Raw genomic sequence first — 16,764 nt, 5'->3', positions numbered from 1 at the left:
CTTCTCTTCATCGAGCTTAGCGTCAGAGCTCGAATCTTTTCATCAGATGCTCCGACTTTCCCTTGGAGCACCTGCTGTTCGGCCTCAGAGGCCTGGTATTTCTCCTCGGAGGCCAGGTACTTCGCCTCGGCGGCCATGTACCTCTTCTGGGCCTCCTCGTAGCCGCGCTGGCACCTCCGGGCTTTCTCCCGGTACTCTTGAACCAGGTGCATCAGCATCTCCGTCTCGTGCAAATGCTGTAAAAGAGAGACGTAAGGCGCCACGAGTAAAAAATCTCTACAAATCACGTAAGAGGAAAATTTTACTCACCCGGACGGTATTGCAGCGGGTAACGTCCATGAAAGCGTTGTAGCTCATGGACTGCATCATGGCCCGGTCGGTCGGGAGCAGCGCGAGCCGAAATATCTCGCGCGCCACTTGTGGGTTTTCGAGGGCTGAGTCACCCTCGAACACTGACCAGGTGGGTGCATAGGGCACCCGTTCCTCCGCGCCTGATAGGCCCGGAGGGCCAGCATCGGCTGGCCTAGGCAGAGCCGACCCCGGGGCTCCCTGACTGCTCCCCGTCGCGGAGCTAGGGGGCTGGGGTTGGATGAGCGGCCGATCTGACCGCCGCACGACTATAGCGGGGCGTGCAAGCACAGGACCCGCTGAACTCCTCCCCTGGTCGGCCACTGGAGCGTCCTGCCGACCAGGGACCTGCGTCAAGGGCGCCGGGCATGGGGGCGCCATCGGGGCTCTGGAGCCCGAGCCCCCGGAACCCGCGCCCTCTCTCCGATCAGCCTCAGGGCGCGCGGGCTGAGAAGGCCCCGCCTCGGAGTCAGCGGGGCGAGAAGGCCCCGCCTCGGGATGCGCAGGGCGGGAAGGACCCGCCTCGGCCACCACTGCCGCCGAGGGAGTCGAGGTTGCCGAGACCTTCTGCTTCTTTCTCGGCTCCGCAGGCTCCCCCGAGAGCTCGGCTGCCCTCTTCTGGAAGTGGGCGTAAAGGACTTCGCTCTTGGTCACCATTTTTGCGATGTCTGTAAAGATAAACAAAATTAGAACATTAGAACAATAAGGAAATAAAAAGTTGCTGCAACTATCCGTACCCTGAGGACGTGCCGAGCTCAGGCCCACGTTCACCAGGGCGTCCTCGCTAATGAGGCCGTTCAGCAAAATCCCGTCCCCAAGGCTGCGGATGGTGTCGAAGATCTCCTGCTCACGCGGAGAAAGCTGGGGGAGCCTGTTGATGGATTTAAGCTGGGCCGGCCTCCACCTGGGGTCAAACCCCCAGGACCGTTCAGAGCCCAGGAAGAAGAATTTCTCCTTCCAACCATGAATGGATGAGGGGGCACCATGAAAAAGTGGCCGACCCGCCCGGAGGGCGATGTAGAGCCACTCCCCGTCTCCCGGGTTCGACTTAAAAATAAAAAGTCGCCGGAAGACGTTGACAGAGGTAGGAATCCCCTGCAGTAAACACAGTGACAGAAAACCCATCACTGTCCTCCAAGCGTTTGGAGTGAGTTGCGCCGGAACCAACTGGCATACCGCCAGCAACTCATTCATAAAGCTATGGAGAGGAAATCGGAGGCCGGCCCAGAGTGACTCCGAGTGCACTCCGATCCGGCCTACCGGAGGATCGGTTACCCGATCCCTTCGCCTGGCGGGTTCCAAACGGAACCCGTGAAGAGGGAAAAACCACTCTTCGGCCATCTCGACCTCCAGGACACTCATGGTGGACACTACTTCACTAGGCAGAGAACCCATTGTAAGAGAGGGAAATCAAAAAGAAGGGGGACCTGGGAAAGATGCCGGAGAGAAGGGACTTCGGTCTGAGGAAGACTGGGAGAATAGGAAGCTGGAAGCAGAAAGCAATAGAGAGAGAACAGGGGGCCAGGGGAGAGTTTATATAGACCTCCCCAACGGCCCGGATCAGCGAAGAAAGCGCTGCGTCCTGGTTAGATGATAACACGTGTCGGTCTAAAAGACAGAACGACGCATTTAATTAGGGCTAGCGCTTCGAACGCCGAAGCGCCCCATCGGATCGTGCGGAAAGGCGTCCGCAATCGAAGATCGTGCGGCCCCATCATGAGCCCACGACGCGAGGACGCTTCGCAAAAGGTGTCCCAATAATGAGGCTTTTCGGGAAAGAAGAGACGCCGCCTATTAAAGGCACCTCGAAGCGTTCGATAACTCAAAACGCGCAACGAATTAAAATTTTCGGAACCCGTAATACCCCAACTAAAACTACTTCCCGCGCTCCAGCTGGAAGCCAACTGGAACTCGGAAGTCGGGGGGTAGTGTTGGGGGAAAAATCCCTAGTCATGCCATAACGGAGGCGCTCGGCCAAAGAGTGCCGACCGGAAAGGCGCCTGGCCAAAGAGCGCCGACCAGAGAGCTGCTCGGCCAAAGGATGCCGACCAGGAAGGCGCTCGACTAGAGGGCGCCGACCAGAGTGCGCGCCAAGAGGTGCCCAACCAAAATAAGCTGCTCGGTTAGAAAATGCCGACCAAGGACAGCGCCGAGGCGCTCTGCTAGAAGGTGCTCGCCTAAAGGGCGCCGACCAGGAGTACTCAAAGCAGCCCCGCCACAGGGCGCCCCATTGGGCGACCAGCTCGGCTCGGCACCCTTGCCGAGCCGATGCCTTAACCAAATGTTCAACCTCCGCCCAAAGTCCAAGGGACTTGACAACTCCTACGGCTTACGACCTGCCACTATCTCCAAGCCATCAAGGCATAAGATCTCCGCAGGCATTCGGCACGACCTGCCATTAATGCATGAGACTCCCTCAAGTCTCCGATGCACTCAGGCATTTAATGAACACGGCCCAAGACGATCTCCGGATCACTGAACCATCAGAGCGCATGGCTCTACCTGACCGCCGGTTCATTCGGTAATAAATGCACTTACCATCCACAGACCCCAGGCCCGCCACGGCCGGCGGTTCAACCACTCCAACAGGTCCGATCGACCGTGACAACTCCCTGGTTCCGGTTTGATTCGGCCCCGTTCTCCACTACGCCATAAATGGGCCAAATCGTGCCCAATTATTACGGACAGGGACAAATCCCCCGGTCACCTCCCAGGTAACGTAATCCCCTCCTATAAAAGGGAACCTGGGGAGAACCAAGGGAGGACAACAACAAAAACGGAAACAGACCCCCGGGACTGAACCCTCCGGGAAGCACAGACACAATTGATGACATCATTCCCTTCGTCTTCTTGATCTGATAAAATACTGTGTTTTCTCCATACACTTCCTCTTCCCCGCTCTCTCCACATACTTGTCCCCTCTGACTTAGGCATCGGAGGGCCGGCGCCGGGGAGCCCGGCCACCGGTTTTCCTTGCAGGACTTGCACACCCCCCGCGGCGGAGGACGCAGCCAGCCGGCGCACCGCCGTCCGCCTCCTGCAGCAGCGGAGCTCCTCCTTCCCCGGCTTCACGGCGGCCTCCGGGTCCAATTTCCAGCAACAGATACATTACACATATGATTCATTATGAATAATTTATGGAGAGCAATAATTCTAATAAACACCTCGAAAGTATCAATTAATATATATGCCCCAATCGATTGCCTTCTAATAAAATATTGACATTTATAATAGCAAGGACATTGAGCTCTAATAAAATATTGACACATCATTCACAATAGCAAGCCGATGTGCGCCGGTGCAAGGCAGCTGAATGATTTCTTTTCACGCTTTTCTGCGTTTTATGGTAGCCCTTGGGAAAAAAAAAATATAATAACCCATCCAGTGCTGCACCAATAATTTGGCAAAATAAACCGTTGGATCCCGAAAAGTCCGCTTCGAGATTTGTGCAGCGGATGAAGAGGAAGGTTGGAGTATTCCGATAGCTGTGCAAGATGCGATCGAACGGTTGATTCTTTCTCACAAAAAAAATAAAAAGACCGAGTGATGGTAAACACGAAGAAGTGCGTACTTTGACGCACCACTTTTTGGACACGCAAGATCACACCCATCCACTAATATGACATCCAGGAAAGACAGCGTGGGTGAGGCCCGCGTGAGTCTTTCTCCGTTCTTCAAAATTGGTGCAAATAGATCCATAACTAATCACGAGAAAACCGCATGGCTGTCCTTAGTTTCATCTGGTCCCTTCTTTCCCTCTCAGGTCTCATCTTTCCCCTTTATAAAAGAGTTCTTGGAGGGAGAGAGTTTTCTCCTCTGTGGGCGAAAGCCGAAAGGACGAGTAGAAGGACTAAAAACTCGAGCGCGAGCGAGCGAGCGAGCGAGAGAGAGAGAGAGAGAGAGGACCTCGTTTCTGCTCCCAGTGCCAAGCCCCATTAGTTCTCAAAAGGCCTATATCGCCTGAGCGAAGTTAAAGGGTGCTGCCGTTGAAGAATCGCAGATGGGGTCTCTGCTTGGCGACTGGCCCTCCTACAATCCTCACAACTTCAGCCAACTCCGACCCGCCGATCCTTCTGCCCAGCCTTCCGTAAGCCCTTCCTCTCTATTTGATCAGGATTGTTTCCCTCTGTCATCTTTTTTCTAGACTTCTTTCTCTATTTGATCCGGATTGTTTCCGTAAGTTCTTCCTCTCTATCGAACCGTTTCAAGATTGCTGTGTTGCATCAAATTCTTTATTTGGGGCTCTGTTTTAAACCTTTTTGGCAAATCTTGAGAGGTTCTACTAGAAAACCTTTAGCCGGCCGTGAAGGTTAGTCGGAACCGATTTGGATTCGATTGAAGAAGCTTTCCTCTTGGATTCAGATTTATTTGTACTTTGCAGGTAGAAATTATATTATGTTTTGGAAGAATAATTAGAAATTGCATATTGAGCTTCAATCAGAGAAGAAAAAGGTTGAGGAACAAATAAACGAGTGCTGGAACAAACAAATGTTCGATCAACCGAATCACCAAAAAATTTTCTTATTTAGATTCCTTTCAGCTAGTACTGATAATTTTTGCTTTTCTGGTAAAGCTGAACATGGCTGCATGTAAGCATGCGTGCGTGTGTGTTTTGATATGTATACATCAGCCCCCAACCATTGTTTACTATCTTCCACAAGAATTGCTCTATGCAAAATGTGGACATGGAAACTTCTCCTTCTATGCTGCTTTTATGTGGCGCGCATCCTTATCATGGGGTTTTCTCTTGTGTGCCGCTTCGAATATGATTTCTGCTTGTTACTAAATGAGTACAGCCTATGCTAATAGTAATGCCTAGGCTTACTTTGATAATGATCTCACCATCTGTTGTCTTTGGTCTCATAAAGCTATGATTTGGGAATGTTAGTAAACAGCCCAGATCTCACACCCCTCGAGATTTCATTAGGATCAAGTCCATGAGATATTAGTGTCAAGAGCATGCAACAATTTGGATTTGATCCAGCTAAAGAGCTTGCTTGCTCTCCAAACTCCTTAAGCGAACATTTTAAAGAACTTTAAGAGTCATTAGAAAGTACCTAGGTGTCATATTTAGGGTCTTTTGACTCCTAAATTATGATGCCTTTACTTACCTTTTTGGTTGTTATTTTTGAAGTTTTGAATGTACTTGGAGTTTTAGGTTGATTATGAGTTCCTTCTTGAGCAAAGTTTGTTGGAAGAGTCTTGAGAGACATAATAAGCAAGATTAGAGCCCTTTTAGGATTGAAAAATACTTTCACGGTGCTTGTCAAAAAGTATCATGAAGAATCTAGCTGTCGTTGCAACCTGACACATTCAAAAACCCAGATTTTAAAGTGCCTGGATAACAGTGATTTAAAGGTGCTGTGTGGTTGCATGATTAAGGACAAAGTGATAGAGAACCAAATGAGATGGTATGTGTGTGCACAACAAAAATATGAGGAGTCTTCATAAGGAGAGTTGCTTGAATTCATATTAGAGGGTCTAGAATGAGGAGAGGAATACCAATGCTTACATGGTTCGAGTAGCGAGAGTGCATTCAGAAAATGCTTATAGTAACACTGGAGGACTATTAATGTGGGTTTCTTGATTTGTTGGACACTTGAACCCTTCATCATAGTCCTTAGCACCAAACAATCCAACTATCATGTCATCACCATTCATGTCAATGTTATTACTTCTATGTGAAAGTCATTAATTCTCACTCAACGTTTTGCAAAGTGATTAATAGTTTTATCAAACTAGAGAACTATAGGGCCAACTAACTATATATGATCGTACATCTTTGCATGTTTAGAAAAAAAAAAGATATTAATATGGCCCACGTAAGTTTTCTTGAAGTTTCTCAGTTGAAATTCCTTGAGAAATCTAGACACCAATCGCTAATGTCGCTTAACACTGCAAAAGATTGTGCTTAATAGGAATAGTTGGTGAATGAGATTAGTCTTAGTTCTTAGATAAGCCATTAGAACTAAATGGTCTTATAATTAGAACAGATGAAGTGTTAAATTAGCTTCTCATTTTCAAGGTGCCAGGTAAAACCCTTCTGGCAATGAAATGAATAATGCCACTACTCTTAGCAACTAAAATTTTAGCTGCATTGACTGCTTTAAGGGCGAATCATCAGATGCTGTTGAATCGAGAATTCAAGTTAATTGGACGGATCTAGAGAAGCAAAACATGAGTAACATAGAGAAAACCAAGGTAACATTTGAAGTATAGGTGCAGTCAATGGCAATACTACTAGCACTGAGCCAATGGAAAGTATATTGCCCTTTAGTTTCATTACATTATGCTGCCCATAGGTTAAGTGAGTTAGCCAATAGAAGATTCCATATGAGTAAATGACATTGCTCAATGTTGTGTGACTTGTTTCCTTTTGCAAGAATACCAGTCACTTGGGCTTTGTAAGGTAATTTTTTGTGGTAAAAACTCTTTTTCTCCTACTTAGTCATTATTTAGTTTAATGTGTCTGTTTTGAGCATCAAGTAGTGTACTATTAGAAATTGTTAGAGCACTTAAAATCGTCATTTTATATATGACTAGGTGAGGCAAAACCATCATCTTGATGGACATGATGGTAGAAGTTCAGCTTAAGTGGTTTCAATCCTAGAACAGCTCAAGTTATGTGGACACTAGGCATGAGCATATATGATGTAACAGATAGCAATAGAAGTTGATTTTGAACATGTAATTGAGTTTAGATGATTAAATGTCTGGTTTCATAGATCAGGCACGGCATTAATTAAATACAAGCAATATGCCCCGCTATGTAGGGGGAGGAGGAGGAAATCTAACAGAAAATAGTAATTGTAACTACAACAAAAACACCAATATTAAGAATTGAAATAAAAATTAGAGAACAAATAAAATAAAATATCTTGCCATATTGAAGTGTTAAGAATAAAAAAAATAATGGTACTTAGAGCATTGAACAAAGAGTAAATAAAAAATTAAGTTTAAAAGAGTGAGAAAATTGAAAACAAAAATCATATAATATAATTTTTATAAAAAAATTCAAATGAATGAGAGAACTTAAAAAACTATAGGGGCTCGTTTGGTTCGCGGGAAGCATTTTTTTGATTCTTTTAGTTACTGATTTATGGATCGGATTTCATTCGACCCATGGTTGGGAACTAATGATTGGTTCGGTCTACAACGATTTTGGATTGGTTCATAACGATCAAATTATATCTACTCCTAAGAATATGATTCCTGGGAAGCAGATTTCTGGGAAGAAAATGTCTGAAAAAGTACTTTTGGCATGTTTGGTTGACAATAGGAAAGTGACAGATTTGCACAGTGCTTATGTTTGGTTGACCATCTATTTTTCTAGAAAAGTTGTGTAATTCCTATTATACTCTTAATAAAAATTAGGTCTTTAATGCCTATTTAATGCTGAAGGGTTTTTTGGGAAAAAAATAAAAATAGAGTGATTTCCGGCCCATGGGAAAGTAACTTTTCCACATTTCTCATGGGAAAAACTTCTCCATGAAACATGGAAATCATATTTCCATGGGAATATAATTTTTCCATCTCTTTCCTTTGAAAACTCCAACCAATGATTTTCATGGGAATATAATTTTTTCATCTCTTTCCTTTGAAAACTCCAACCAAACAAGAGGCATCTCATTACTTTTCCGTTGACCACACTCCCCCCCTTCTTTTTCCGTGAACCAAACGAGCCCTAGATTTTCTAGGAGGTGGGGAGGGGGGCGGTGGTTTCACCAGTTGGACAACAGAAGAAAAAGAAAATTAAGTAGATGATGGGGGAGAGAAATAATGAGTCTTCATTAATTGAATCTATTAAAATGCTGAATCTAATAGGAAGAAAGTTAAGAAATGATTTAGAGAAGGAATGAAACTGACATGGCATGTGGGTTTTTCTATGATTTTTAACCATTGTTATGGTGTTTGGATACAGGGGAACTTTATATGTTGATAGAGACCAATTGTTTAGGGCATCCTGGTTATGCCATTATTAATTTTAACCTGGACTGAAGTGGGAAATGAGCAAGGAATGGCTCTTTTAGGGTGTTACTGTTCATATTTTCTGATATCCAATGCTATGTATGTTAATGGAAGCAATTTTCTAGTCAAAATGTTTCCTAGTTTAGTTCCATACGGTGGACATTCCTGACTTGTCGGTCGTCATCCCACATAATGATATTAACAATTTCTTTAATTGCATGTAGGGTGTACTGAAGGGGCTGTTAGTCATTCTTGTGCACATTATTCACATACTTGGCTGTTGATCTGTAACTTTTGTTGCTAGACTTAGAGATTAAATTTTTTGCACAACCGTTCAAAGAATTTTCTTTTTGTGTTTTTCTGTAACAATTTCATGTATCTTTTCAGAAACTCACGCCTGTCACATATCATCCTACTCATAGCAGGACTCTTCCACCGCCTAATCAAGGTAATTTCAATGATCTTCTCAGAGAATTAGCTATTAGTGGCTCTTGTTTTGAGACATTGCTGCAAAAATTGATTTTAGATCCTATCTATTTAGAAAAAAAATCATGCAATTGCTTATATATCTCAACCACCATGACATGTAAAATATCTAATTGCCCTTGTCTTTGATTCCAAAAAAAAAAAAAAAGATACAATAGGATACAAGTGCTTTTATTGAAGCACCTATTATTTGTTTTTTTTTTTTTTTTTTGTGGGGGGGTGGGGGGGGAGGATTGCAAACATGCTAACTGTCCAAAGTAGTCTATGTTCAGATGATTCATGCTTCAACGATTGGATGCAAATCTGTCTCAATTAACCCATCTGGCTCAAGGGTTCATACTCCCCACATGGAACTAACAAGGGAAAAATTCTTCTTTAAAGAAAAAAGACTTCTTTTTTTTTTTTTTTGCTTAAAAATGCATGATTGAGTTGCCTTCAGCATCAAGGTCCTGAAAATCCTAAAAAAATTTTGCATTCCTCCTCAGCTTTTTGGCAGCCTCTCTTCCCAATTGTCAAGCTAGTCCACTGGGTTGTTTCCTTTTGCGCGAGTATGTTATCTCGCCATTAAAAACTGAGATTAAACTATCTGAATCCATTATTAACAACCTGCAGGATATTATTCTTAATAATTTGCATCTGCAAAAAGAAGACTATCTATTATTGAACCTGACTTTATGCAGATGTTCTCCTTTCTCTGTGAAGATGTATGAGACCTACTTAATTTCCCTAGCCTTTGCCACGTGGATTCTCACCTCTTAGCTGCAGTTCTGGATCTTTTTGTGATTGTTTCTGAGAGTAATACCAGATGCTCTATGGTTTTCCCCTTGAATACATAATGTACCAGTCTTTTTTAGCACAGCCTTTCATTTAACAGAAGCTTCTTTTTTGGTAGAAAGGGTTAGTATATTACCATGTAGTTAACTTTTGATATACTGAACCATTACTGTCAGCTGTAATGAGAACAAAAAGCTCCTCTGATATGGCTTACTCCCAAACTAGCTTCATTCCTTTTCTCAATCTAGATACCTTTAGCATATTAGCATTCTTCTTCATTCCTTTTCTCAATCTAAGAAAGTTTGGGCTTGGCGAGCGAGGCATTCGCTACTTCCGAATCGGAGTCTGAATTTTCCTTCTTTGGCACTCCCAGATCAGTTACGTCGATCGGCCATAGAACCAGTTTTTGATGAGTGATAGGTTGCCCCAAGTTCTATTCCTTTCTTAATTCAGGAAGTTTGAAGTTGAAATGGTTGGACAGAAAATCAGCTTCACATAGGATCGTGCCAGAATTTATGCGCTTTCGATTGAAAGCTCCTTCACCATTGGCACTGTGGGCTCATCTCAAAGCGCCTTAAGAAAGGACTTTAGCTCGGAATTGCCGTATATAAAGATATAGGTATACCCCATAGCTCCAACCAAGACATTGTTAAGCTAAACCTCGAGAATCAATTTCGTATGCAAACAAGGTATAGCAAGGGGCATGTCTGATGAAAAGTACCATCAGTACGTAGATGAGACGACACCCCCATCGCCCAATCATGCAAAGGCTAGCTTCTTAGTCAGCAGCATATGCGGTAGTAGTATCAGCACATCCAGTAGCATCCCTAGCTTGCTTCCGTAGCCACCGAAACAAGTAGCCGGATATGTATGGAAGATCCAAAGCTAGCATGAGTAGATCCAGGTCTAGATTCAGTCGTTAATCCAGCTGACCAAGCCAAAGCTTCAGCAGTGGCTTTTGTCTATTCCGCCGATCCAGTCGCAGCACTGGCTATAGCGGAGCATACTGTTTATTTATCTGCATTTCCTTGCCTTGGGAACTGCTATGAATTTTTGCTCTCCCACGGTATACACGATCCAAAAAATCTTTTTAACCGATCACGTACTTACCCCTGAGGTTGCAAGTACGTACATGAAGAGCAAGGTTTGATTTTCCAAAGGTAGGAAGATGGAAATTCTATCCCATGCCAGTTTCTGGAGGAAATGTTGTTCAACATTACTTGGATGTAGTATTAGTCTAATGATGACGGATTAGATTGCATTATAATTTATTTATTCATAAATAATTCACGTGCACTTCACATGCCCCAAACTAGTGTTCTAAGTATTCTGTACTTACTCTCCTATATCAGTGCCTTAACTAAAAGTTCTCTATGGGAATATATATCTTCCAAGCACATTTTCCATCATATGTTATCCACCATTTGGAATTGCATTACTCTCCAACATTTGACTAGGCAGTGGAAAGGTGACAAGGTTGGGCAGTGGACCTGCAAAAAAGTGGAGATTCAAACTTTTGTGCCCATGTAGATATTTTTATCAGGTATTTGGATAGTATCCATGTCCTCCAACATAGTTCTGAGAGATATTTCAGCTAAGCTGCATGTTCGTCTTTCTAGCAATAAAGAAATAGCCATTAATCGAAATTGTAGCATTTTGTCAGTCTAGGAGTTAGATACTGCTCCTATTTCCAATACTTTATTCATCTTCATATTGTTATTTCTGATTAGGACAGAAGGGAAAAAGGGTAGGGATTTGCTAATGTCGGTTTCAGATATTAAAAGAGGTCATCCATATGTAGATCAGGATCTGTCCTTGTTTTTCAGAGACATTGTTCCCCATCCAGGACTGGCTTCTCTCCTTCTTGCGGCTTTTAAACAATTGCTTGGATTCAGAAACATTGACTGGAGCAACCTCGTGTTTTCTTATTGTTATCCATATTTGGATATACTAAACTCATCCTATTCTTCTGGGCACATTGACTTGCAAATCTTCATTCATTCTGAGATCTTATGTTACATAAGGTCAACATAACTAGGACATTCTAGTTTGACAGAGCACTAAATAATGAGAATATAATTGCATTTTACATATGCTAACCTACCTGAGCACAGTCAAGCAGCATGAGTTGGGCAGACTGCCTAGTTTTGCTGAGCTAAGCCTTGTGAAAGACTATCTCCAATATCTTCCTTCCAGTTTCAATCGCTTCTGCCTGGATCAGTGCATATCCAGCTATCCTATCCCAACAATCACATATGTCAATAGAACTCAATGTTGTTGCATGCTCACATGTTTACAACAATTCTCTAATATTTAAAAATTACTACGTCGCTGTTAGCGTCAGAGCTTTGAATTTCATCATGATCTCTGAAATTTGAGGCATAATATTGATGTCATGTTGTATTACTGAGCAGATATTTCCCATTTTAACAGTTTTAACAGCCTTTTTTGTCCCTCTTTGTAGTCATATCAACTGAAACCAGAAATATCCTTTTGAGACAATTCTATCAGAAACCAGAGGAAAAGGTGAAGCTACATCTTAGATATTCTTTAAGCACATTTCTACATCTGCTCTGTGTCCTTAATTTCTCATGCTTTATCTATTATGCAGTTGAGACCAAAAAGGGCTGCCTCGGATAATTTGACTCCTGCTCATGGCTCCAAGCAGCTTAGAGGGGCCTTTGCAGATGGTTCCAACTAAGCTTCATCACATGGTCTAGGTTTTTTTTCATATGTCCAGTGTGCCTACTCCTACCTTGATATCTTCATCATATAGCAGTCTTGATGACCATTCTTTTTTTTTTGGTCGATGGATGTTGCATGCTTTGCAGGCATGTGGTGTATGTGAATAGTTATAGTTTCTGAATGGATGAATTAATAAACAGGGAGGTAGAATTCCCATTTGTGATATGTTGCACATCTCAGAGCATTCCAGTGTATTTTTTTTTCCCTTTCTTAGATTGAATTTTAACGGGTTTTTGGTTGTATACCACTTATCGGCATTTAATTTCCATCTGGAAGATCCTTCTAGGCTGTTATGACAATGGCTCATGTCCATGATACTCAGCAATATTCCAAGTACAAGAAGAAATGGTATGTAGGTCAAAGAGGAAATAGGCAGAGGAAACAACTACCCAGATTTAATCTACTAACATTTCATGGTCCATCCTTTATGGAACCATAAAGGTTAAACTGGACTACAGTCTCGAACTTTTGCAAAAGATTGTAGTAGTTTGATGATGCGGCTGCATTGTTGAATTGGGGTTTGCCCAATGCTCTGACCCCTGCTTGGGAACCGGAGATTTTGGTTTCAATGTGAGGTGGTGCTTCTCTAAATGTTAGTTGGTATCCAGGCAATTATTATAAAAAATAGTTATTTTTTTTACTTTTTCTGTAGCACAGTTCTCAACCAATAAAATAATATAGTATATAATAAAGGGCATAGCCTTTATTCGTATTTGAGATACTGATATTGTTAAATTTTCAGCCTTTGGCAAGGTATGGTAGCCACTAAGATGCTAATTACAATAAAGATTGAACCAAATGTATGATTCCACATCAGACAAGGCATACTAACTCATCACTTGGATACATAATTTTTGATGCTTGCAATAGTTGGGTGAGTCTATACGTTAAATAGCAGCTTGAACAAATTGTGAGGATCTGTGTGGGTGTGTATTTAGTTTCTTATTGATTATGCATTGGATAGATCTTGGTATTTGTACAGGACTAAAGAACCTAAATAACACCTTCCATCTAGCCTTTTTGGGTGAAATTCTGGATTGTGACAAATGGTATCAGAGTGGACTTGACCATAGCCTATATGAATTAGGAGACATTGTAGCACCGATTCATGAAGGCTAACCATAGATTGATCGTGGTGCTTGTGATTAGATTTTGAATAGATTTAGATTTTTAACCTGACAAGAATATTAGAGCTTAAGTAAGAAAATATGTGAGAATCCGTGCGGACATGCGTATAGCCCCCATATCGGCTATGCACCGATGGACCTTGGGTACTTGTACAAGGCCAAGAAACCTAAATAATACCTTTCGCTTAACTTTTTTTAGGTAAAATCCTGGATTGGGACACAATTTTGATGAGATTGAAGCTAATAAAAACCACAAATGCCTACCAAAATGCAGCCCGAACTTTCGGCCGGTATTTCTCGCCAGTCCACGGAGTAAAACTGCTTATAAAATAAAATATTTATAGGTTCCATCCTTCAAGGATTAAAGAGAAATGAGGTACATGCATTACTTTAGCCCAAAATACAAGGACAGATGCATAAAATAAAATGGTAACGGATATTAATTCTGTGACATTTTGTTGGGTTGAGTCATCTAACCTCGTTAACCCAGTAAGAATTAAGCACCCTCAGTCCTCCGAACATACGACCAGCAGCTATCCCCTCAGAGACTGACCTCAAGTTTCGTCTCTTTATATAACTTCATTCGTGTAATGCTCTGGTTCTTGGGCTTTTCACAAACAATACCCTTTGGGAGTGCGACTGCTCTCTTTCTGCCTCCACGTCTGACACCTGTACATATCCCTGCATGTTATGGAACAGACCAATTAAAAAAAAAAATGCAAAGGAGGAAATCCTGAAGACCTAAAATTGCAGTCGATGACAAATATATCTCAAGCAGAGAATAGAGTACGTACAGGTTTACTCCAGCAATAATAAAAGAAAAGTGCATGAAAACAACAACCATAAAACATATATTTATGGAGAACTGCAGCCAAACATAGTTTCTGATATGATTGAACAAACTCAAAATTTACTTTTAACATAAGGATGACTCTTAAATCTCATCTGAAGATGAGGGAGTGATATGAGAAAAGAAGTCCACTGGCTTTTGATTGTTGCTTAATGTGGTCCTCTATGCTTGTTACTGGGTGGCATTCAAATTTGAGAAAACTGGAAAATGGAACTGCTTTATATGAAAATTTAAAACCTGTGACTACTGCAACAGCCAATTGTCGATAGCTCCTTTTGATTAAGTTACATCATATGGAATACTTACAAATCGAAACTCCATCTCTAAATAGACAACCTATCAGAATTGTGGCTAGCATGCAAGTAACACACTGTTGGTTTGACACCCCACCTTGTTATATCATGAATTTTTTTTTCTAAGCACATTTCTAAATTCTACCTGATGTCTGGAAGATAGAGTTGTCCGGAAGAATTCTTTTACTTTGATTCCAAGACATCATCAGATAAGACTGCCAATTTTTGGCTATTTCATTTTAGGCACCTCCCTTGCAACAATATGTGTCCACCTTCAGTATGCACTACCAAGCGTGTTATCCCTTGATCCTAACCGAAGTGAGCAGCGTCTCATGTCGTTCAGGGCTTCAACAGTTATCTCCAAGCAACATATGTCCTCATGCAAGCTGAAAAAAATTTTATGTTCTTGTTGTTGCTTCATAAAGTCTTCTTCTTTTCCATGCAGTACCGGATTTTTATACCATTACCATAACCCTCAACTATTTGTGATCGGTTCTACAAATCCTCACTGACCAATTATTTCAATAAAAAAATCTGGAATATAAACAATTCATTTTGGATGGATTAAATCAATAGTTATTTTTATTCATTGATCTAAAACCTTTTCTTTATACATGGATTTCATAAATTTACAAATAATTACTTTTTAATTGTTGGGGGTACATGTGCATAAGCTAGACAGAAAGGTGCAAAAGTCCACAGTTCCTTAAGGATCCTGTAAGAAATAAGGGAGACTGTGACTCTCCCCCTTTATTTGTTCTATATCAAAGTAAAAGAGGGGCTCTAACTAGCTAAGATATAAATACTCCATGCCGGATGTTATTAAGCAGTCTCCTGAAAAAGGCTTGGCTTTTTTAGCAGTGCCCACCCATTCTGTCTCGCCTGCCTTTCCATTCCTTCGCAAAGCGCATGACATGCTTGTCTTTTCTTCCCCAAGAATTTTGCAATCTCTATACCATTCATTTTATGGCTTCCGTTGGTCACTAACTTAGACATGCTTGTCTTTTCTTCCCCAAGAATTTTGCAATCTCTATACCATTCATTTTATGGCTTCCATTGGTCACCAACTTAGACCTTTATGACTTGCTGAGACCAGATTGTCTTCATTTTAGTCTAAGGGGTTGGCGGGTTTGGTCCTTAGAGGGCCTCCTGCAAGCCAACCAAGCTTCTTTAGGAGTAGGTCTTTCTAGCACAAGCAATTTGTAAAAACAGGTAGTCCTTCCTTCTAATCTTCAAGCAGCTAGGAGGAGCTAAGTAATAAAGAAAATGCAGCTAGGAATTTAATGCAAGACATCGTGATGGTTGATATAATTACAACATTTGGTCAAGTACATGCTCTTTCATCTGTTTTTGGTTAAAAGAGTGATGACTTACATACAATCTTATGAAAGAAATACATATAAAATTAAGTACGGATCCTTACATACTCTTTCCGTATCTCCTAGTCCACATAAGCTATGGGCCGAGTTTGCTTTAATACCATTTGTAACAATTTAGGATCTCATCCAGAAAAATTAATCGAAAGTTTTTTTTAATTTTTTTTAGTTTTGTATAAGTATCCAAAAATTCTTCGGCAAATAATCATTGTAAGACTAAACATCCGTTCGTACGGATCCTCACACAAACTAACTGAAAAACCTTATTGGTCAGGAGATCAGCTGCCCGCCGCATGATATGGCGATAGGAAAAGTTTGAAAAAAAATGGCACATATAGTTCTAATATTTCGAGGTACGGGATGCTAAGAGGAGCCATTGCCATTGATCCAAGCCACCCCAATTTGCAAATCTCCCTCTAAAACAATTCTGTCATATTGAAAATTTATCACCGCTGATCTCAACCCATACCAAGCCCCTATTACTTCCGCCGTAGGCAGTGAATCCATTGAAAGTGGGAACTGCAGCGGCTGGAAGAGCTTGGCCATCCTCATTCCATCTCTAGGCGGCTAATGAGATAGCGTTCCCTAAAACTCTTGACCCGACGACCCACAAGCGGGCCGGACTGAAGGTAACATCCGACCGCGTGCATATGGCGCCAGAGTTGGTCTGAGCGGGTTCGTCTGCGTTCACGTCCGCTAGAATTTTACGCCGGCTGTTTTGAACCCGGACCCTACTTTACGATCACCATCGCTTTCCCTTCAATCATAAAAAAAACAAGAAAAGAAGCCGTGAGGCC

General features: G+C 42.2%; 1 protein-coding gene across 1 annotated transcript; it reads left to right on the top strand.

The window, feature by feature from the left end:
* The first annotated feature begins 4,147 nt into the window (after positions 1–4,147).
* LOC103718489 (DET1- and DDB1-associated protein 1) lies at positions 4,148–12,486 on the top strand. Its single transcript, XM_008807343.3, has 4 exons — positions 4,148–4,435; positions 8,704–8,764; positions 12,041–12,102; positions 12,188–12,486. The coding sequence occupies exons 1-4, from the start codon at positions 4,349–4,351 to the stop codon at positions 12,275–12,277; spliced, it is 300 nt and encodes a 99-aa protein (XP_008805565.1). The 5' UTR covers positions 4,148–4,348; the 3' UTR covers positions 12,278–12,486.
* The last annotated feature ends 4,278 nt before the right edge of the window (positions 12,487–16,764 follow it).

The sequence above is a fragment of the Phoenix dactylifera genome, unplaced genomic scaffold (genome assembly GCF_009389715.1).
Source record: "Phoenix dactylifera cultivar Barhee BC4 unplaced genomic scaffold, palm_55x_up_171113_PBpolish2nd_filt_p 000397F, whole genome shotgun sequence".
Lineage (NCBI taxonomy): Eukaryota > Viridiplantae > Streptophyta > Magnoliopsida > Arecales > Arecaceae > Phoenix > Phoenix dactylifera.
Note: the sequence above shows the minus strand (reverse complement) of the source record. Positions and strands in the feature narration are given on the sequence as shown.

Excerpts from the sequence above, each read along its gene's own strand:
- LOC103718489 (XM_008807343.3), top strand. The coding sequence starts at position 4,349 with ATGGGGTCTCTGCTTGGCGACTGGCCCTCCTACAATCCTCACAACTTC. Across the intron at positions 4,436-8,703 it reads ATCCTTCTGCCCAGCCTTCC|AAACTCACGCCTGTCACATA; the intron begins GTAAGCCCTTCC and ends GTATCTTTTCAG. Across the intron at positions 12,103-12,187 it reads ATCAGAAACCAGAGGAAAAG|TTGAGACCAAAAAGGGCTGC; the intron begins GTGAAGCTACAT and ends TCTATTATGCAG.